The sequence below is a fragment of the Engraulis encrasicolus genome, chromosome 13 (genome assembly GCF_034702125.1).
Source record: "Engraulis encrasicolus isolate BLACKSEA-1 chromosome 13, IST_EnEncr_1.0, whole genome shotgun sequence".
NCBI lineage: Eukaryota > Metazoa > Chordata > Actinopteri > Clupeiformes > Engraulidae > Engraulis > Engraulis encrasicolus.
In genome coordinates this window covers 15,803,044-15,826,310 of record NC_085869.1, presented here as the reverse complement: position 1 = coordinate 15,826,310, position 23,267 = coordinate 15,803,044, and the positions used below count along the sequence as shown (strand labels likewise).

At 45.1% G+C, this 23,267-nt stretch overlaps 1 protein-coding gene across 1 annotated transcript in view; it reads left to right on the top strand.

Moving 5' to 3' along the window:
- Nucleotides 1-23,267, top strand: part of cwc22 (CWC22 spliceosome associated protein homolog) — an 81,512-nt gene that overhangs the window by 6,498 nt on the left and 51,747 nt on the right. Inside the window, exons 3-10 of the mRNA XM_063213248.1 lie at nt 5,349-5,650; nt 7,085-7,140; nt 7,336-7,440; nt 8,124-8,414; nt 12,706-12,834; nt 18,819-18,987; nt 19,903-19,956; nt 20,648-20,783. Of these exons, the coding sequence (XP_063069318.1) occupies nt 5,349-5,650; nt 7,085-7,140; nt 7,336-7,440; nt 8,124-8,414; nt 12,706-12,834; nt 18,819-18,987; nt 19,903-19,956; nt 20,648-20,783 (1,242 nt within the window). The remainder of the gene's footprint in view (nt 1-5,348; nt 5,651-7,084; nt 7,141-7,335; nt 7,441-8,123; nt 8,415-12,705; nt 12,835-18,818; nt 18,988-19,902; nt 19,957-20,647; nt 20,784-23,267) is intronic.

Genomic DNA, 23,267 nt, shown 5'->3' with positions numbered 1-23,267 from the left:
ATGAATCACTTGCATTATTATGGAAATGATACAAAAAACGGGGTGAAACTAGACATTGCCTTCTGTCATTAGTTTGTGTTGATGCATACAATAGTGTGATTGGGTTGTGATTATATTTGATGCACTTGTTTGAAAAATGGTCTTGGTGAAAAATTGATGACTGGAGGACATTCAGGTCATACGCTCCATTTAAAACAGTATTTTTCCCCCCCACACACTATCATATCTGTTTCTCAACATGACCCCTGTATTGGCAGAGTTGCTCCCACTGTGAAATGAGTCTCAGTGCCAATCGCCATTTCCCCGTGTCTCTTATTGTGCTCCCCTGTCTTTAGAATATAAATGGTTGCTTGACTGGGTCATTTTAATATTCAGTAACAAATGAGTTCCTACAGCTACGTTGGAAGGAGGAATGTAAATGTTTCCGTTTTGATGGATAGGTTCCCTTGGTGAAAAGTTCCATCTTTGTGAAATATGGTGGGACTCACTGCAGATAGAGTATGGCCTTTGCAGATTTTTTTTGTAACCGATATGATGACTATAAATGGAATATGTGCATTTTTGAGAGTCCAGCTACAATTGTTGAAAATGTAGATTGAGCCTAAACTCAGGCTATCTGTTGTTTCACTTTTTAAGTTCATGAGTTGAATTTAAGCCCATTCAGTTTGTGGGAAGTTCATACTTTTATTTCATTTGGAGTTTTATTTCATTGGAGCAGCTACATATATTGTTTTGTCTGTGGAGGCTTCTGCAGATTTATGAACTTCATAAAAGCAAGATGTTGACAAAGTTCAAGTTGGATAATATAGCATGGGCTGTAAATCAGTGCCTCTACAATCACATTTGTTCTTTTCAGGACTTCTTTGAGCTATAGACGATGCAAGGCAAATGGCCAGGTTACACGCCATGATGCGCAGTATGCACGCCATTCGCAGTATGCATACACAGCATAATATCTACAAGGAAATGTCAGTCCTCTCCTAAAGGTACTGTCTGTGAAGGCTTTCATTTCCTCCTCTCTTAGTGCTACTAGACTAAACGATGTCACTTCAAGGCCACTGCACATTGTTTCCAGCAGCATTGCGGAGCAATGTCGGTTTCGCACATTTTGGTTACCGCCGCAAACTGTCCGTGCACTTTATGTATCAAACAAGCATAACAGCAATGGATTGTAGCGAGCAGCTCCGACAAAAATAGTGTTCAATAGTAATCAACTGCTGGACATTGGCGCCGATGTGCGGTGATGTATTCAAAACAACTTCAAAATCGAATGTGGGACAAATGTTCTGCACTTTGTCGGACCCAATATCACTTCTCTGTTGTTCTTATTTCATATCATCAGCCCCCAGTCTCTCTGCCTTTTTTTTCTTATCTAAGGCAGTCCTCACTCCTTAGCGTCCCAACATTAGTGTCTCATTTTGGGGTGTCCTGCCTCCTTAGCTCCCTGTCTATGCTTGCTGGAGGCCAGACGATGCTCTGAGTCATCATCCTTCAAATCTGCTGAGCTGTTGCAAATACGAGACAGACAAATCACAGACCGCATCTCGAAGGAGCAAGTAATGCCCAAGGGCAGCTCCTGTTTTTATTTACATATCTATTTATTTACTTACTTACTTATTTATTTACCTCGCCTCGCAACTCTCCATCACACGTTCGCTCACTCACTCTGAGCCATAACCATCTGTTGAATGATTCTCTCCACCATGTTGAGGTTGGCAGTTAATGGTCGTGGATGCATTCAACCTTAAAGGTTTTCAAATTTGTTTTCAAATTTCTTTATTTATAAGGTACACTGTGCAGGAAATGGTCAAAAAAGGTACTCCAACTATGCTGCTCATTGAAACTGCGTTGCCTATTTCCAAATTGGATCTTTTCATGAAAGTTTACTATGTAAAAAGGTAATATTTCCTAGTATGGCTATTTCCCAGTCATAATGAATACTTAGAATACTTGGTGGTGGTGGTGGTAAGTAGGCCTATTCATGAAAAAGGTAACATTAGTGAATAGGTAGCATGAGTTCTGGAAATAAACAACTAAAAATCTTGCACAGCGTACCTTTAAGTTCCTTTCCTTATTCCACCAGAATTATACCACCCCCCATCGCGCCTTTTCATCTCAAAACAGCCCTGGTGGCACTCAAGGGAGGCAAAAGATATGAGAGGCAATTACCCCAGCCGTCATCTTTATGGAGTTGAACATTGAGCAAGATTTGGGGGGGAAATTGCTTATTTTTGAGATTAGCTAAGTTACCCCTCCTGTCGTCTATGTACATGAAAAAAAATGTGAAGGTAGGCAGTGGTAATGGCTCTCCTGGCATGTGGTGGACATTAAAAGCTGGATAAAAACGACCCCCACCCCACCCAGCCCACTCCCCTCCTGTGTGGCGGAGATCAGGCCTGTTGACACAAACGGGTCACCTGACCTGGGCCTAGGGAGAGAGGGGGCCCAGAATTGGGTCCTCATTATTACATGTATTGAAGTGGGGGCCTTTCAGATGATTTTGTCCTGGGCCCAACTAAATCTGTCAGCGGCCCTGGCGGAGAGAGTGCCTTTAGTCCTCCATTAAGATGGGGAGGAGTGGCAATTTAGAAGGCGGGGAGGAGGAAGCCACGGCCCCTCAGCATCCCATGTAACTAATCGGCACCTCCAAAATTGAATTAAGCCCCCCCCCCTCCCTCGCATTTCATTTCTTCTCGCCTGACTGATTGCTCAAGTGATTGGTTGCCCTATTACACCTCAGCCCTAGTGGACATCACACTCCTTATCCTCACACACACACACCCACCCTGAGGCCTGGACTGCCTGCCTGCCTTAGCCTAAGTGTCAATGAGAATTCAGCTGAGGCAGATACTTCTGAAGTGTCGTGCAGCGCACACTCTTCCTGGTTTTCTCACTCTCGCTCACTCTCTCTCTCTCTCTCTCTCTCTCTCTCTTTCTCCCTTTCTTTCTCTCGTTCTGTCTTTCTCTCTCTTTTTCTTTCTCTCTCACACTCTCATTCTTTTGCTCACTCTTTCTTTCTCTCTATCGCTCCTTCCTTCTCTCTCTATCGCTCCTTCCTTCTCTCTCTCTCTCTCTCTCTCTCTCTCTCTCTCTCTCTCTCCCCCCTTGTTCTCCAGATCTGATGTTGATTTGCCGTTGCCTGTGAGGAACCCCTCGCTGCGTGGCTGTGACTGCTGCGCAGCGCCGTTATGAATTTATGACTGCGGCCCCAGAACGTCCTCTCTGGTGTGCATTCAAACAGCGGCCCATTAATATGCTATTATTTCGGGGCAGCTGTGCCGTTGGAGCCCTCGCAGTGCGAGGAAAAGCAGGTCGTCGTAGTTTCGTTGAAAGAAATATTGCCTTCTTGACATCCTTTTCGCTTGTCAAAAGCACACTTACTTTCTGTCTTTCTTTTTTTTGGTGAAGTTTTTCTTAAATATCTTTCCAGTCTCAACATCTGTTACGTTTTACAGCGGGCAACTTGTAATTCTGTTCAATTAATCTTGTAATTGTTCGCTTTAGTGGTTTCTCCTCGTAGATGTGTAGAAAAGATGGTGAGGGTGAAGGTGTGAAACTTGCCATCATGAAAATAAATCGAATGGAATGCTAAATTTCTCTGTTCAAGGCCCATAGAAAAAGAAACTAGGTTGTCTGTGTTGAAAGTAGGATTTGGCAGTGGAAGCATAGCCTCCGTTAGCCGTCATATCACCCTACCCATGTGGAAATGGGAGTTGAATGGTAGGTGAGTGTTGGTGTGCGTGCCGTGCGTGCGGATAGGTGACGAAAAGCCCAGCAGCTCTGATGAAAAGGTCTGACTCACTCTCTCACCCAGGAGGACTAGGCAGGGAAACTGGGCCGAATGCGGCCCGTCTACTCTACGCCATAATTATTTAATCAAGTCTTCGTTCGTGCTCCCCTGCCTGCACCAGCGTTTTCAGTGGCGGTGTTACTGAACGTTAGCGCGCCACACTTCGGGATGTCAGGTGGTGGTTTCCGGATGTGGCAGGAGATGGAGTCACCTGCCATGGAGGACACACGCTAGTAACTGCAGTGAACAGACACCCTGCGGTGCGCACCCTCACTGATGACGAGGCTTTAGCACCAAACTCTTTTCCTCGCAATGAAAATGGGCCCGGTTGGGGGTGCTGTGGCGCTGCGCACTAAGCCCCCCACATTTGGGCTTGCATGCCCACGGGGACCCCGGTTCGAGTCCAGCCGGGGTCATTTCCCAGCCCTTCCCCATCTCTCTCTCCCAATCGTTTCCTGTCTACTCTCGTACCGTCCTGTGATAATAAAGGCAGAAAAGCTCCAAAAATACTTTTTTTTTAAAAGAGAAGGAAAAAAAAGAAAAGAAAAAAAGAAATGGGTCCGGTCAGTCTGACGGACTGACTCCAGTGAACTCTCAGTAGAAATTGCAGGCTTTAACTGTGTTTTTCTTCCCCTGACTTGTTAAGCTGTTTCCCACTATGGCCACTTTGTGATGGCCATCAGTGCTTCACTGCATGATGCCTGTATAATTTAGCTGCCTGCCATTTTGTTTACAAAGGCTGTCTTTGAAATTATCTGCCATGATGTGCTGCCTAGAAGGTGATCATTTATGATGAAGGAAGCATTTCATTCATCAAAAGCAGGCGCATCCTTCCCTTCCCTATGGTACTCACATCAAACAGTCTGTGAACCTGGAGCTCTAGCTACAAAACAACGCTGTGGAAAATGAGGCCACTTTTTTGTGCTACTTTCGTAAAAATTGTTTGTGATGGAGTGACCATCACTAGAGCTGTGTGTGTGTGTGTGTGTGTGCTTAGACTGTCACACCTGCAAACATGGCTCTTTGGTGTAGTAGTCAGTGCCTTAGCTTGGTATTCCAGACGTTCCTGGATTTGAATATTGGTGGGGCAACTCTACTCCTCTTTTTGTAACAAGGTAAAACACCTAAACCCTGGCCCTGCCTGCCGTGGCTCAAACGGTTGGGCACTGCACTGTCATGCCAGGGACTCTGGTTCGATTCCGGCCCGAGGTCATTTCCCGATCCTCCCCCATCTCTGTCTCCAATTCGGTTTATGTCACCTCATCTTAAACTGTCCTATCAAATAAAGGTATGGGCCCTGCCGTTGACAACCGGTGGGACGCTCGCCTGCTATGCGGCTGACCCAGGTCCTTTGCAGACCCCTCCCCGTCTCTCTCCCAGTTCGCTTCCTGTCCACCCCTCACTCTGTCCTGTCAAATAAAGTCGTAAAAAGCCAAACTACAAAAAAAATCTTATGAAAAAAACTCAAATAAAGATATAAACCCCACTAAAAATATATGAAACCTAAACCGGGAAATCTAATGCTGCTGTTTTTGTGTGACTCCGTTTTTCCCCCCAGAGAGCTCTCCAAGTCCTGGTCCGAGGCCAGATGTGGACAGAGGGAGGCCTGGGCCTGGGCCTGGGCCTGGTGGGAGCCCTGGAGAGGGTGACCGGCCTGAGGCTCCCCAGGATGGCAGTCCTGACAGCAGGGCCAAACAAGGCTCCCCCCGGGGTGCTGAGGATAAGGATGAGGATGACGATGCCTCGGACGCCAGCAAGGGAGGCTCCGGCTCCGGCAGCGAATCAGACGACGACAGCGACAGTGACAGCGACGCAGAGGGGACATTTAGGAGGCTGAGGAGCAGCGTGGCACATGTGCGGGTAGGTGTCAAAGCAACACTAAGGCGTTTTTTAACCAAAGATTTTCTAGTTGAGAAATGAATCAGATCACGGGCACCGAATGCAAAGGAGTGTGCTCAAGTTCGGGCTCCTAAGGGGGAGGCATCCTCGGCTTGTTCTTTCTGTGGCGTTTGGTGGTTGCTTTCATAAGATGCGCGCTACCACCAGAGCCATCTAATATCAGAGTTACGCCACTCCCATAGACCTCTATGGACCAATCTTTCCACAGCAATGGCGGCTCTCATGGAGCCTCACGGAGTGTTAACATGGAAATCCCCATTGACTTTAGTTCTATTAGAAGTTACTTAGTTCCAGGAGGTGGTCGTAGAACACAGAAAATGTGGTAAAGATAATGTAATTTGTTTGTACTTAATCTTTGTTTGGTATGTGATGGTTCTGTGTTAGTTTCCAGCGAACAGAAGTTTACTGTTAAGAAACATTTTAATCTACGCGAATCACATCACCAACCGACTTCCTGGTCCCCGGTTTGCGCAACTCTGTTATTAGATGGCTCTGGCTACCACCATCTACAGTGCTAAGGGAACTACATTTTCTCTGTCAATACCCTTTGGTCTCTTAACCCTTTGAGGAGTAAGGAATTTCTAGAGGTTCTTCTAGAATTTTGCTGTAACACTGTACAGCTCCCATAGACGTCTGTGTTAAAAATCTCGCAAAGTCATTATGACATCATAATGAAAACCCAAAATTCTAATCACATATTTGTGAAGGTACTCCTCAAAGGGTTGGGGTGTTCACCAGGTGTCATATGGATCTTGGAAAAGTACGGTCTTGATTCTTCTCTACCTTTTCCAATGTCTCTGTTTTTTGCTTCGTGAAAATGGCCAAAAAATGAATGCAACTTTTACTCAGATGAAGGGCCGCTTTTATTTTGCGTTGCTACCCTCCAAGGGTAATAACCTGCTCTTGATAAGGAGGGGCTATTCTTTTTTTAATAGTCGGTTTGCACCATACACAAATATGCACATACTAATTAAAGCCATAGAATGCTGCAGTGCATTCAAGGTTATGGTCATTTCAACTACCACCATCATTCCCAAATGGTCTTTAAAAATTATATTTACAAAACAAATTGCCGTGCAATACTTCCCGCTTGGACTGTTGTGTGCATAAAGTGGTTTTACATTGGAGCTGGTCTGTTGAAATGCAGTAGATGAGACACAGATGTAACATTGGGACAAAGATGATGCAGCACTGATGTGTTTTGCATAAGATGTGTGTGTGTGTACGTGCTTGTGTGTGTGTACGTGCTTGTGTGTGTGTACGTGCTTGTGTGTGTGTACGTGCTTGTGTGTGTGTACGTGCTTGTGTGTGTGTACGTGCTTGTGTGTGTGTACGTGCTTGTGTGTGTGTACGTGCTTGTGTGGTAGTGTTTCAACTCTTGCGTGTCTCTTTCAGAGAGGTTCAGATGACGAGAGCAAGAAGCAACAGAGAACTTTATCTCCGGAGAACAAGTGAGTCACTCCTTTATCGCGCCACTCTTCCTTCTCTCTCTCTCTCTCTCTCTCTCTCTCTCTCTCTCTCTCTCTCATGTCTTGTTAATAGAACATCTGTACTGCTGGTTCATTCACCAGCGAGTGCGCCCCACGTCAGGGGAGCAGTCCCTCCCGTAACAGCTGTCTGTGTCTGCGTCTGTGTCGGTGTTGCAGGGAGGGTGAGTCGAGGCCGTCGCGCTCCAGATCGCGTTCCCGCTCCAGGTCCAGATCTCGCTCTCGGTCGCGCTCCCCCCGAGGCCGCCACGAGCGATCAAGGAGGTGAGATCATACTGCAAATGCCAGTCTGTCTTTAATTTTTTATAGCAGAATATTTTTGGGCCTTTATGTCTTCACTAGGGTACGGCAGCGAAGGGCAGTGGACAGGAAATGAGTGGCTGGGCAAGGGGGGGTAGTGTCAGATTTTGCCCCACGCCAGACTGTAAACTTAAAGGGGTATGCCACTATTTTGGGGCTTAATACAGTTAAAATCGTTGACTGGGGTTTATTAAGGTGGTAAAATGTCTCATTTTTCATGTTAAGCATTGTCTTGATTTAAGACAAGTTAAGAGGGAGTATGTCGCTAAGCTTGCTACACGGATCCATTGACTTTCACTAGCTTAACGACATTCCCTCTTTTAACTTGTCTTAAAGCAAGACAACGGCTTACATGAAAAATAAGACGCTTTACCACCTTTATAAACCTTGGCCAACGTAAAGTATTGCAGCTGATGTTTGGAACTTAAAAAAAATGTTGTTGATCATGGCTGTAACTTAAAACTAAAGAGATGCAGTCAGAAAATTTGGGTGCACCTACATTTTGTGTTGGTGTACCTAAAAAATTGTATTAGGTGTAACCTGGGCAAAAAGTTATTCTGCAGCCATGACCCACATGTGGCAGCTATAAAATGTCACCTTTTTTAGTTACAGTTGTGGTGTCCCCTCCCGTCTTCCTGTGCCCGCAGGTCCAGAGATCGAGAAAGAGACCGCGACCGCTACCATGACCGTGGTGAGCGCGGTTACGACAGAGGGCGCGACAGGCGATCCAGCCGAGACCGCGACCGCGACCCCGAGTACAGAAGGAGGGGCAGGTCCCCCTCCCCTGCCCAGAAGAACAGGGGGGCGCCCAACGAGGAGGAGCCCCCGCCCAAGAAGAAGAAGGAGGAGCTGGACCCCATCCTCACCCGCACCGGAGGAGCCTACATCCCCCCCGCCAAGCTGCGCATGATGCAGGCTCAGATCACTGACAAGAGCAGGTACAATACAAGACAAGATGTATTCTCATAGCACAATATCGCAACTATGAAGTTGACTCAAAGTGCACAGACAAAAGCAGGTACAATACAAGACAATACAATATGCATTGACGTAGCACAATATCGTTGCCTCAAAGTACAAAGATCACCACCACCACCCCCAGACTACGAGCCCTTGCTTTGCTTAATTTGCGACTACTAGAGGTGAAAAGTTGCACTGACAGAATAAAAGTCCTCATCAGCCTTTTCCTTCTGCCTTTACTGTTAGCGTCAATACAAGAGAGTTTGCTTATTAACTCATCAACCCTTACAAGACGCCGTCCCGCAACTGGGACGTTGTAATAACGCCTGAACAGTCATGATGAGGATAATAAAGGACTTTTATAACGTACTTCAGAGTGCCTCGGACCCTCTCTCTCTCTCCAGTACAAGTTTTTGCAACTTTGGAATACGATGAGCACCTGAAGGTTTTTACATACTACTACCCCACAGACGCAACTCATCTTTTCTCTTTTTCTCTACACTGTGAAGTCATGATGAGGAGTTTAGTTACACAAGTTTGTAAGTCAATGTCTTATTCAGTCCGGTCACAGTATTCATCAAAGTCTTGATTGTGGTACTCTTTGAACCAAATTTATCAAGTCGAGGAAGAGTGTTTGTTTTTTTCCACTTGAAAAGCCAAGAGGTAAGCAAATGGTAGTAATGAGACCCACATCGAAAGTCTCAGTTCAGTCCAATTGATTTAACGTACTATACTGAGTGAGAGGCACATTTGATTTCCCCCACTTTTAATCAGGCCCTGTGTGAAGAGGCAAATAATATTGGACTTGGAAAGCGTACAACTATTGCACCCCCTTTCCATTTTGTTAATGGGGGTATTTTCGATTGGGACGTAAACCCAGGGGCTTATCAAGCTGTAGGGTGGAGAGCAGCCGCTTCGCTTTTGCGATTGTGTGCGCGATGCCTGTGTGTTAAACACGGGATTGAGTGCAAAAATACATTTGAACACGCTGGGTTTAGCCCATCTTCTCCAGGCCAGGACTTTTAAAAATGTTGCTGATCTCCCTCAGAATTTCTTTCAAAACAGTTTTCGAATGTAATCAGTAGCTGGCAGTGAAGCGCCCCATTAAATAGGCCTAGCAGGTCATCGTGCCCGTGCCTGTGCCCGTGCCCGTGCCTGTGCCCGTGCCCGTGCCCGTGCCCGTGCCCGTGCCCGTGCCCGTGCCCGTGCCTGTGCCCGTGCCTGTGCCTGTGCCTGTGCCTGTGCCTGTGCCTGTGCCTGTGCCTGTGCCTGTGCCTGTGCGTTTTATTGAGTCTTAAGCAAAATAACGAGCCGGGTGAAATGTTGAGCCCCTGATGTCTGTGTGAACATAGAAAAATATAATCGGCCCGTGGCACGGCTGGATCTTTATCCCTCCTGTTTTTCGTTCTATTCCCTTGTGGAAAGCCAGTAGGATGTGAAGGGCAAGTGTTTAAGCTGTGGGGTGTCTCTCGCTCATGGAGAGATTAGAACAGGTTAGAAGCTCGTCATTCAGAGGAAAGCCAAATGATTATCCCTGAGGAACACACACACACACACACACACACACACACACACACACACACACACACACACACACACACACACACACACACACACACACACACACACACACAATGCTTTTGACTGCAGGGCAGGGAGGGCTGATGTGGAGACAGGGTGTAACGGATATCTATAGCTCAAGGTTTGTGACGTCACACACACACACTTACATACTTGCGTTCACACACACACACACACACACACACACACACACACACACACACACACACACACACACACACTCTTACGGAGCCCAGAAAGGTCCTGGGGGGTGGGCAGGAGTGGTGCGAGTAAGATGGCAGTGGAAGTAAGATGGTGATAATTAGCCAGAGATCCCTCTGCTTGGATAGCAGGAGGCGCGAAGGGCAATGAGGAGGAGTGCAGACCAGAGCAATGCTCCCAGGAGCAGAGAGAGGACGGACAGACAGATCGGGGGGATGGAGAGAGAGAGAGAGGGATGGAGAGAGATAGAGGACAGAGACGGACAGACGAGGGGGAGAAAGAGATGGGGGTGGGGGTAGAGAGAGAGGGATGGAGAGAGATGGGGGGGGGGAGAGAGAGAGAGAGAGAGAGAGAGAGAGAGAGAGAGAGAGAGAGAGAGAGAGAGAGAGAGAGAGAGAGAGAGAGAGAGAGAGAGAGCGAGAGAGAGAGAGAGAGAGAGAGAGAGAGAGAGAGATGGAGGGTGGGAGAGAGAGAGAGAGAGAGAGAGAGAGAGAGAGAGAGAGATGAGGGGGAGAAAGAGAGGGGGGATGGGGGTAGAGAGAGAGGGATGAGGAGAGATGGGGGGGTGGAGAGGGAGAGAGAGGGATGGAGAGAGAGAGAGAGGGATGGAGAGAGATGGAGGACAGAGACGGACAGATGAGGGGGAGAAAGAGATGGGGGCTGGGGTAGGGAGAGATGGAAGGGGAGAGATGGAGGGGGAGAGAGAGAAATGAAAGAAGAGACATATCCTGCTAAGAGGAGCATTTCTGTCAGCAGTTTTTGGAGGGGGCTGGCTGTGGGGCAGGACATGGAGGTGTAGAGAGGGTGATATCGAATGCCTCTGCTCTGACCGAAGGACGCACAGTTTGACAAGTCTTTGCCGAGCGTTCTCCGAGCAAGCGGCCAGTTGTGTAAATCCTCGCCTTTTAAAAAGTCCCCCCTCTGCCACACCATCTGAAACGGACCAGTAAAAAGGTGTCATAGAAAATTTAAGATGGGCTTCCTGTGTTAATGGGCCCTGTGCCTATTGCCGCCATAAATAAGAGAAGTCTCTGCTGTGAAATAAACCATAGACCATTGAGAGTAAATAGAATGGAGGCCAAAATTCTATTTCATTGTTGAAGCCAAGTTGGAGCCAAGGTTGGACCCAAAAAGACCAAAAAATGGCCAAATCCCATTCATTCCTATGAGAGACATAAAACCCTGTATCTCCCTTAAATGCCACTCCAGGGGGATAATTTTTCGCTCAACTAGTAGGTCCTCTTGCTCTCCAACTTACCAGGGTGGTGATTTTTTGTGGTGATGTTTTGTTTTAGAGAGACATTAAAAGTTAAATTGACCAATGAGCATCAGAATATGGTTTGATTGACCGTTAGAAGTCTTGTTGTTGTCCAATCAGCACCTGCGTTTGGCGTTGCTAAGGTGGAATGTAAGTTGGAATGTTCCCAAATCTGGCTTCAAAGCGTTGAATGGCAAATAGCGTTGATTTGGCGTCCATTCTATTTACTGTCAATGCCATAGACGTTTTTGGACAGGAAAGCTTCAGAAGTTTAAAGTGGAGAAAAATGAGACTGGGAAAAAGAGAGGGAAGACCAGGTTTAGATCAATATTTTATGTGCGCTCCCTCTTGCCAAGGTGTTCATCTCTCTCTCTCTCTCTCTCTCTCTCTCTCTCTCTCTCTCTCTCTCTCTCTCTCTCTCTCTCTCTCTCTCTCTCTCTCTCTCTCTCTCTCTCTCTCTCTCTCTCTCTCTCTCTGGCTAGAAGTATCTGAAAAGTTTATGAACAATCAGTACTGTGGGGAGAGGTAGTGAATGGAGAAAAGGCGGAGGTCAAAGAGAATGAGGGATCTGCCTGGTTATCTGGCCTTCAGAGGGTTTTTTGCAGCTGTTGCAATGAGTCTGTCTGTCGGTTTGTGTGTCTGTCTGTCAGTGTGAGTGCGTGTCTGTCTCAGTGCGAGTGTGTGTCTGTCTTCCCATAGTGTCTGTGTCTTTTCTGCAGGGGGCGCCAAACACAGTCATATGCTCTGACACACACACACACACACACGCACACACACTCCAATACATGCATCTACTGTTCGCCATGGGGACAGATAACCATAACTTGTTGCTGTTGTTTTAACCGGTATTTTATTCTTTTAATTCAGGCGTGGGTAATTATTTTGGCCGAAGGGCTACATCAGGTTTACAGTATTGAACAAAGGGCAAAATGGCACAGCCAGCTTGGGTCAGTAATAACAAATGTACGCCAATGTGACCTTTTGACAATTTCATTCCTGCATATTGTAAGGAAATGTATTTAGGTGAATACAGTAGCCTTCGTTACTCTCATGCCGCAAGCCCCCTGTATTGGTTAGCTATTGTAACACTGTTGGGTGAGACCATCATACTAGACTGTAATGTTGACTTCATGTAAAAGTCAAATGAAAGGGCTTCGCGGGCCAAACTGTGGCTCCCGGGCATGAGTTTGCCAACTCCTGTTTTAACTGGTATTCTATTGCTTTTCCAGCCTGGCCTATCAGAGGATGAGCTGGGAGGCCCTGAAGAAGTCCATCAATGGTCTGGTCAACAAGATCAACGTGTCCAACATCGCAAACATTATTCAGGAACTACTGCAGGAGAATGTGGTCAGGGGACGGTAAGACGACACGACACCGCAACGCCTCATTTGCTTACATTATACATCCTGATATTGCATCTTGATATCCGTTTACATATCCTGATATTGTTTCATCTTTCCTTATGAATCGATGTCCTTTTTTGTAATTTTGTGTATGTAAAAAGAATAATGAAAGCACAAACATCTCAACACCGCACCTGGCTTACACATCTTGATATCGCTCCTGTTTCTTCTTTCCACGTGACTTTGTGTGCTTTTTGTAATTTTTTGTATATAAAAAGAATAATTAAAGCACAAACGGCATGTTTTTATAGTCTGAGGTATGTAGTCTTGGAGGCTGCGTCATATTGGCTAGCAGCAAGCTCCTTCAGGCTTATACATAGCTTGTGCTTGTGATAATGATGGTAACTGGAGAGAGCCTGCGAGGAAGAGGGAGGTTGTGGAGGGGACACGATGAGAAAAAGATGGAAACTGTAAGACGACAAGGTTGTGAAGGGGGCACAGTGAGAGACAGAGGTTGAAAAGAGGGCATGGTGAGAAGTCGAGAGATTATAAAACAGACAGATAGACATTCATGGGAGGGAACACAGTGGTGAAGTCCATGCCCTCAAATTCTTGCAGTGTGTTATCCAGGCACTTTGCTACTACCACTTAGCAAGTTAACAACATATTTTTTATGGGAGGGAGCCAACAATTTACATGGCCTCATGTAAGATGAAAACAGCTTTTTTTTTAAAGGCGCTCCTTACTAACGATGCTTTAACGTTCCACCGATTTTCATAAGAGGAGTTTTCAGCTGAGAATCGTGCCGATAGTCGTGTAGTGTGGGCCTGGCTTAAAGGGTAACGTTTAGGTTAAATTTATAACTAAATATATACTGGATGTTGTCAGGAGAGGTGTTTTGAAACATATATGTGAAATTCACAGTCTATAACAAAGCCAAACTGCAATATTTTTATGAAAATGTATCATTTTACAGCTACTTCTGAAGTATTGGGCTCCTCACTGGCAGAGCCTCTATGACGTAGATAGAGGGAGTCCAACTAAAGTTCTGGCTCAGCTCTCGCTTGTGGATGTAGGCTTACCAACCATTTTGGTTATAGTAGAGAGGCTGGGAAAAGTGGACAGTTATATTGTATGTGGGCTATTGAAAATGGTCTATTACTGTGTTTGTGCATTGTGTATTAAAAAAGACAGATCAGCGGGTCTATCGGTTTATCTAGAATATGAAACTGTTCTGGGTCTCCGCGCTGTCTGTGGCCATGCGTAATTTGCGATTATAAACAGGGGGGCGATATCTAGGCCTATCTCTCCTTTGCTTTCACATGAGAGATGCATTTTATAGGCAAATCTAAAACAGTCTCAAAGTAGACCATTACATAGGCTACTTAGAAATAGTGACTACTTTAATATTTTTCCCAAAAACGGCATTTGCCGTGGAGTAGGCTAACGACATGCCTGCCGCCTAAATGGACTTGCGCCCTCTGTCCATGGTGCTGAAACCGCGGCACTACTCGTATGTGAAGCGCGTTACAGTTTCACGGGGGGATTGGCTTACAGGCTACAAAAAGACCAAACTATACAATAGGCTGGTTGAAGGCCCTACCCTTTGCCGACAATGATGAGAAATAATATGGTCACTCACTGTGAGTGGCATGGCGTCAAACGTTTCCTACTCGGTGCAAAACAATAACTCATAGCACCCGAGAAAAATGCCATGTTGTAAAAATGGCATATAGCCTATTTTCACTTTCAGTTCACTGCTCAGTAGGCCTAGGCCTATTACATGAAACTTCAATAAAGCTCATCCACATGCACGTCACAAAACAATAAACCAGGTTGCGGGACTTTCGATTATATTCCCTCCAAAAATGTCCGCATGTCACAAAAAACAGTTATTTGCATTGTCCGTAATTATACCAAACTAAAAAAGTACTCCCGTAGGCTAGAAGAAATCAAGTCTTCAGCTGCTATAATCCTCGTTACAACTGAAACAAAAATGCCAGCACAAATATTAACTATATAGCCTACCTATTTTTGCATTGCGAGCTGTCCACGTGTGTGGTGCTAGGGGCGAAATGTGCACTGGCAGCACTCGTCGTTGAGGTTGGGAGATGTCTTTAGTGGGAGTAGGCCTATTTGAATGTGTAAAACACGTTGGACATACTGGGCATTTTCAGTAGGCTATGCTTGGGGAAGTAGATCGATTATTATTTGCATGCGTCATTGTTTCACCGTCGGCCTTGCATCAGCATGCCGACGTTAGGCTACATTTGCCAAACTAACGTTGATGTGGTCCTGACATTTTGATGAATAGCATAATATCTCTACAAAATCGGGAGTAAATTGAATTGAATTGAAGTCTCCCAACATGTCTTGCCAATCCATGAGGATACGGAAAATCTAGCACACCACACGCGGAGAAAGCGTGCCTTTGATAGAGAGGATACCTGCGTCTTTGTAAAGTGCTGCGTAGGGCTGGGCAAAAAATCGATGTGATTTTAAAATCGAGTTTGAACGTCAAATCGATTTGTTTTTTGAGAAATCGCGTTATACGATTTTTTTTTCTTTTCTTTTTTTAAATCATCTGTCAGTTTATGTACCCAAGCGCACAGCGCATTGCATTACGTTCGCCACTTGGCGAAGACGTAGGTCTAGCCTACCTAGTGCATTCTCTGTGTCTCCTCCCCCATTACATGCACAAACAAACGTTGTGAGTGAAATGGTTTGACAGAAATATAGTGAAACGGGTGAGGAATACGGGCTCCTGTTCAAATAAGGTGACACTACCTCAAATCGCTTTGCCAATGATGAATTAAACAACAACCACTTTGTAAATTGTGAATGACAGTGTTGTCGTAGCTGTAGGTCGTAGCTGGACTACATGCATGTTTCAATATTTGAAACGAAAACATCTCGCGGAGAAAATGCTAAACAAACTACTCTACCCCTACCACAAGAGTGACGCAAGGTGGAAAGCAATCACGGATGCAATTAGCCTAGAACTGCCTACTACGATTTGCTTCCAATTTATTCGGCAGAGAAGAGAGGTTTTCAACATATGCTTAAAGTTTTGGATGCGCTGCTTCCTCGCCTGTATGATCTTAACCAACATATGTGAGTTGAAAGGAATCTCTCCCTCCCTCTCTCTCGCTCACACACACACACACACGCACACACACCCAAGCAACCGGAGCACTCTCGCGCGCTCTCTCTCTCCCCCTCTCTCTAAAGCCCTACTCGGACGGGACTAGTTAGGAGACTTGTGGTAAAGTAACCGCGTCTGAACGCGCCATGTCAGTAAAGATAGCGGCGATATCGGTAAACTTCGCCGACAGTTTTACCACCTGTTGCAGTCTGGAGAAATTACCAGCTGTAAAACTAGTTCTGATCCTGTGCGAATGCGCTGATGTCTGATTAAATGCATGAAACGCGATATCTTATCTACTCAGGCTTGCAAACGTTACCGTCTTGAAGTAAGCATTGTTTTAGGGTGTTGCTCCAAAATGTTTTCGCTGTGTTAACGCAGCAGTGTTCAGATGCATCGACATGTATTCAGACGCATTACTATGGGCTCTGATGGGGAAAAAAGCAGGCAATTGCTACATTTGTTCATCTGGGACAAGAGCCTCCATACATACATCTGTACTATAATGCATCATTAATATATTGTGGGGATGGATGGCACGTGACGACAAATCTCAACAGTGCCTGAGGGTTTACCCCTCACATTTTTTGTTCTTTCTCTGAGATGTTTCAATGTAATCCCAATTGGTCATTTCTATTAGCAATGTTCTGAGACAAATAACATTAGGCTATTTTGGCCTGGAGTTCCCAAACTTTACTATGAGCCCTCCACATACAGGTAGATACAGCCAAGCCCCCCCCCCCTGACATGGGACGTGCCACACTATTTTGTTCTGTGCACCCAGTCTCACACCTTGATAAAGTTTGTGTATTCCTAAGACCATTCAGGCACTACAGAAAGCACAATACATAAATATTGTAAAGAAAAAAATATTCCTTTGGGATTTAAGCCTATTTTTAGTTTATTTTGGCTTCTTAGGTCATTCAATTAATTTTGCTATTTTCCCTGCCAATCTGCCACGGCCCTCCTGGCATCCTCTCACGCCCCTCCCAGGCGTCCCCAGGCCCCACTTTGAAAACCCCTGCTATAGGCTACCCCATGTCCATATAAACTGGTCCAGTCCGAGTAGGCTTCACACACACCAGAGGCACCGCCACACAAACAGAGCCTACTTGTCAATCTCTCTGTCAATCTCTCTCTCACACACACACACACACACACAAACACACACCCACACCACGTTGGGGCCTAGAGAGCTCAACAAGTTTTTTTTTTTTGGGGGGGGGGTATTGAATCGAATCGTGAATCGTGAATCGAGTTTGGTAATGAAAAAATCTAGATTTTTTTTTCAGGGTGAATCGCCCAGCCCTAGTGCTGCGCGCACGTTTGATTGCCGGTTTTACAAATTACGGGGATAAACATGCCAGGTCCAAATTACTAACAGGAAAAGAGGGACGATGACAAAGGGGATGAATCGCCAGGAAGACAGGGATGATCTTTCTCGCAGAGCAATGTTGTCTGCAAGAGCGAGTCTCGCCTGGTTTTGTGTAGGCCTATGGTTACGACACGCAATCAGCTGGACCAGCTGGCTATCAGCAATCGCCGCAAGAATCAAACCTGTTTCAAATCCTGGTCATCTCTCGTGAGTGTAGGGTACTGCATATAGGTTAGTTAAAACATTGCTACGACCCAATTTGGCACACTGTCCACTCTCCATGCGCAAAAGACACAACGTCGGAAGGGATTCGGTTACTGACAGACAAGAGGTACGAAGCAGTCCTCAACTTCAGAAAAAAAGACGGAAATGTGGATATGCTATGTAGGCCTGGAGAAAGAGGTTCACTCTCTCCAGCAGTTAAAAACCACCGTCAGGTTATGCTTCGGAAGCATATCGGTTTTTTTTTCGACAAAAACGAAGCGCCATAAAGTCACAGTCAAGTTTCTAGGCTATAGGCCAGCACAGCAGCGTTAATAAACTCCAAAAAAGTAATGTGACATACCCTAATAATGACAATCTTACTGTGCAAACGAAGTGTGGGGGATTGGGGCAATAAAAACAGTCGGTGGTGGTGGTAGTGCGCGATAGCTCTGTGATGGGGAGGGAGATTATTTTGGCTACCCAACTCAGGACTCTGGATCCAACCGAGAATCTCCACAATGAGGGAAACACATCGAAAATATAAAATTAAATATGATATATGCACAAATAGAGTTTATATCAATCAGACATTCTATTAGGTTAACAATGTTATTTGTGCCACATAGCCTAATAACGGTCTGACACACCCTCATGGCACTGCTGCAGCGCATTGACATGGAGGAAACCTACAATTTTTTTTTTATTTTAAATAATAAAATGGTTCAGACGGTATCTGGTGGATACTGCCACTGTTTAAGGCCATTTAAACTTGTTGAAATTTTGCCTATAGGTCTGGAAAGGTGTTACAATATTATAATCTGGCCTATTCTCTGCGGTGCTTAGTATGTCTGTAGAACGCGGCGACTCCCTCTATCTACGTCGGATTCTAAATGTTTGTTTAAAAGAAGCCGCCGTTATTTTTGCCAAAGTTTTCTGAAAATGTTGTTTATGCAATAATTCGGTATTTTGACATATATCACATCTAAATTTATGTATTGAGGTTCTTAAAATGAGATTTAGTGGTGTTTAACCTGCAAGTTACACTTTAAGTGTGCTTGTGGTGTGGTGTGGTGTGCTTATGTCCAGGGGTCTGAAGGCCAGGTCTATCCTGCTTTAACTGTGCTTGTGGTGTGGTGTGCTTATGTCCAGGGGTCTGAAGGCCAGGTCTATCCTGCTTTAACTGTGCTTGTGGTGTGGTGTGCTTATGTCCAGGGGTCTGAAGGCCAGGTCCATCCTGCTTTAACTGTGCTTGTGGTGTGGTGTGCTTGTGTGCAGGGGTCTGATGGCCAGGTCCATCCTGAGTGCCCAGAGCGCCTCTCCCATCTTCACCCATGTCTACGCCGCACTGGTCTCCATCATCAACTCCAAGTTTCCTCAGACGGGAGAGCTCATCCTCAAGAGGCTCATCCTCAACTTCAGGAAAGGCTACCGCAGGAACGACAAGGTGGGTTTCTGCTGTGATGACACTGGGCAGTGGGCACATAGGGATATTATTGTAGTACGACAACTTCAATACCTAACACTTAAGATTTTCTTTCACTTCAGACATGTAAAGGTTTTATCTTGTACCTGACATGTTTCGACAGTGTGACATTTCAGGTAAAAGATGCAACTTTTTTTTTGTCTGAAGTAAAAGAAAATCTAAAGTGCTATGTGACAGACATAATGAACCGTATACATCTAACGTGAATATCTGCAGGGACAACAAGGTAAGTTTCTACTATGATGACATGGGGGACACTGGAATGTTAGAGTAGTGTGCCAGCTTCAAGACCTGCAGTAGCGACAAGGTGGCTTTCTATTGTAATTGCACAGGGACCATTGGGATATTGGAATAGTGTGCCAGCTTCAAAATCTGCAGGAGTGACAAGATGGGTTTCTATTATGATGAATGAATGAATGAATTTATTTAGTCTATTAGATGTAAAAACATTGTACCGCAAGAATAACCATACATTGGAAGGGATAAATAGACAGGGATATACACAAAAAAGTCCAAAGACTTATTTCCATTGTGGTCCCTTACACAATGGACACGGGGGACATTAGGATAATAATGTAGTATGGAACGACACGGTTGATTCCTAATGATCTGCTGAGAATCTACACACACATACTGTACAGCATGTGTAGATTCAGGTAGTTAAGCAAACCACCTTCAAAGTCAAACCAAATGTGTAGTTGCTCAAAGCTCAACTACTTGAATGCTAATTATCTTCTTTTCTGTATGCTATATACCAATCCAGCCGGAGATGACTTTCTCATTGTTTCTTCTTTTTTAAAACATTTTGACATGAAGTGCATTTGGATATTAGTGTGTCAGCCTTAATACCTGCTGTCTTGTGTTTTTTTTTTCCAGCAACAATGCATGACTGCATCCAAGTTTGTGGCGCACCTGGTCAATCAGAATGTGGTAAGTTCTTGACTCCTCATGTTTAAAAAAAGAATTGGCTCATAGTCAATTAAAATATGGGTACAGCATAATTGTTATTCATCTAATATTTTAGAAGTGTCATGGGCTGAGTCAGGGGTTGTCCTGAAAGTACTTGCTCTTGTTCTTGCTGTACAGCTGATGATGATGTATAACCCCCCCTGCCGTACTCCTATGACTTTCGGACTTTTTGTATTGTCATTGAACAGTTGCCCACTCTCCAAAAATAGACACAAATGCCACAGAGGTGGCAGGTCAGAAGTGTCATCGAGCAGTGTGTGTGTGTGTGTGTGTGTGTGTGTGTGTGTGTGTGTGTGTGTGCGTGCGTGCGTGCGTGCGTGCGTGCGTGCGTGCGTGCGTGCGTGCGTGCGTGCGTGCGTGCGTGCGTGCGTGGCTCAACACACACACACACACACACGCAGTGATATTTCACTGTATGTGTTACTTTGGTATGTTTTTTTCTATGTATAGCATTTCTATGTGGCGTATACATAATGTGTTAGCCAATCTCACATTTAGTCTGGTTTATCAGGCTGTGTGATTTAATCTGGCCCCCCCCGATGAATGATATATCCAAAGATTGTTGATGAGAACAACCCGTTGTCTTTCAAACTTTGGAATTGAGTGCACTTTCTGAAAAAAAAGAAACCTTTGTGTGCGTGCGTGTGTGTAGGCCCACGAGGTGTTGTGTCTTGAGATGCTGACCCTGCTGCTGGAGAGGCCGACTGACGACAGTGTGGAGGTGTCCATCGGCTTCCTGAAGGAGTGTGGCCTCAAACTCACAGAGGTCTCCCCCAGGGGCATCAACGGTAACCTGACTCACACGCACACTCAAGTGGTGCTCTATGGTGCCAATGTGATTATATAGACGATATGATGTCAGTGTTTCCCATACATTGAGGAAACTATGGCGGCCCGCCATAGTTTAAATTTGGCCGCCATAGTTTACGAAAATGTAAAAAAAAAAAAAAACAATTTTAACTTTTTATTTATTTATTTATTTATTTTTTAGACGATTTCCGTTTTTGTTAAAAACGATTTGAATTACGATTTCCTTCGCATTTTCCTCCTGGAGCAAATACATCCTATAGAGAAAACCACAAGTGCTTGAAAGACAGAGGGATCAAAAGTCAAGTTGTTATAGTTAACTTGGGTTTGGGCAGGGACGCAGGAAGTGGGGTGCTCCGGGTGCTGGACAACAGACGCAGCTGCATCATAGCCTCTCTACCTACTGCATCACTTGTATTAGGCCTACCCTAAATTCAGACATAGTTTTTTTCCTCATTATTATTCTAAAATAGAAACACAAAATATGAATATTTTCTACTTTTTTAATACTTATAAGTAGTTTGAAATGTGAATGCAATTTTGGTTTGAAATGAGTGATAAACTTTTAGACCCCAACCAGACCGGAACAGTGGTGTAGAACGGTGCAGCCAGTGACGCGGGAGAGATGTTTGTTTTGTTTAGCTTGTGGTGTCAAGGTAGTAATTGTTGGCTTGGGCATGCATCAACATACACGGTCTTAAACCCATTGGAGGAGCTAACTTGTTGTGAAGAGAAGTCTCATCACTTTGGTGATCAAACACGGACCAACTAAGCAAGGAATTAGGTGAATTTAAAGTGCGACGGGAGAAGGGAATGTCACCAAAATTGTGCATCGTGTCAGGTAAGAAGTGACTTTTGTTCCTTGCGGTGGAGATTGGATTCGTAGTAGCACATTGGTAGGCTAGGTCTTGCCTATTGCTGGTGAAGTCTATCTTAGCCTCGGAGTTTGCTATGGGATGAATTTGTAGCACAGCCGATGTTGTGCGTGGCTTGTCTATCAACTGTTGCCAAAGTTGAATTGCCGCGGTGTGAAATGGCTGTGCTATTGTGCGATTGTTAGACTTTTGTAGTGGTGGCGATTTGTTCCTTTTGCCTCTTGCTGCTGATTTGACCACCGTTTAGCCTATGGCCTACGTCAAATGCAAACTAAAGGTGGCTTTCATACTCTCCCTGTATCAATAGCCAGCAATGGCACGAGCTGCTTTGGCGCTTAGCCTACTTCTCTCGCCGATCACAGCACAAACTCTTTGGCCGTCAGAGTGTAATCACATACGGGAAGCAGTATGCCTGTCTGTGTGTCGTGCGTGCTTTTGTGCGCGGGCGGGGAGACAGGGCAGTTGTCCTGATCGTATGCATCTTGAGATACACAGTCGCAATTGCAAGACAATCTAAATTGTTTGAAAGCCCGGTCACCTCTCACAAGTGCATCGCATAGCCTAGTCATGTATTTCTACTAATTTCACACATTGTAGACTGCCCATGGAGAAGAGAGAAACTGTCACGGCAGCGCGATTTGCTCTTGAACACGCCCTCACCTCCACATTAGGTGCGCGTTTCCCTTCCGCAAGAAGAACTTAATAATTTTGAAGTGAAATGTTAAACAAACAAAAAAAAAGGTAAATCTAGTCATCCTTGGTTAGGCTACATAAAACATGAAGAAGTTAGTCAGATGGGATTCGCCATTCTTCATCCTAAAATTGATTAGAATGCAGGAAATTGCATCTAAAAAACATTTTTTTTTCTGGGAGAGGACTCCCAGAGCCTCCGCCGACCACAGCACCCCCTGGTCAAAATGAGTTCCTGCGTTCCTGGGTTTGGGAGCAATATAAAAAAAACTTCAGAGAAGGGACAGTTGGGATGAGTTTACTAACACTCCCCAGGCTTTGTTTTACAGTTGTAATGAGTTAGGTGACAGGCCTTCATTGACACAGCAGAGGAGACATCGGGCTGCATATAGAAATTAATGTGTAATGAATGTGAATATAGACATAAATGTGTAATATGTTGTTCAGCCCTTTTAATGGAAGGAATTTTGAAAACTGGCCCTGTGACCAGCACCCCTCATGTAGAATGTGTACGCCTATGTGTGTGGGGGAAAAGGCATAGCCTACCCTCTTAGACCCTTTTTGTCTATGCGTTACACACAGTGATCTTAAATTCTTATCTCTGCTCCTATTTTGTTTTATTATTGTTTTCATTATATAGACCCCTGCATGAGGGACAAATGAAACTGTGTTGTAAACAGAAATGATTCACTGCACTGCATTTATTTTGACAATGACAATGTACTACTACATGTCATGGGTAAAATGGGTAGCCTTATTTCTCAAAATACAAATGGCTGAAATGTTGGCCCAGGCCTATAGTTTCTCCATGCGCCAATGTCATACTGTACTCATTGTTTTGCCGTTTTGCATTCACGCTGTGTGAAAACAACTCAACTACCCCCCCCCCCCCCCCCCCAA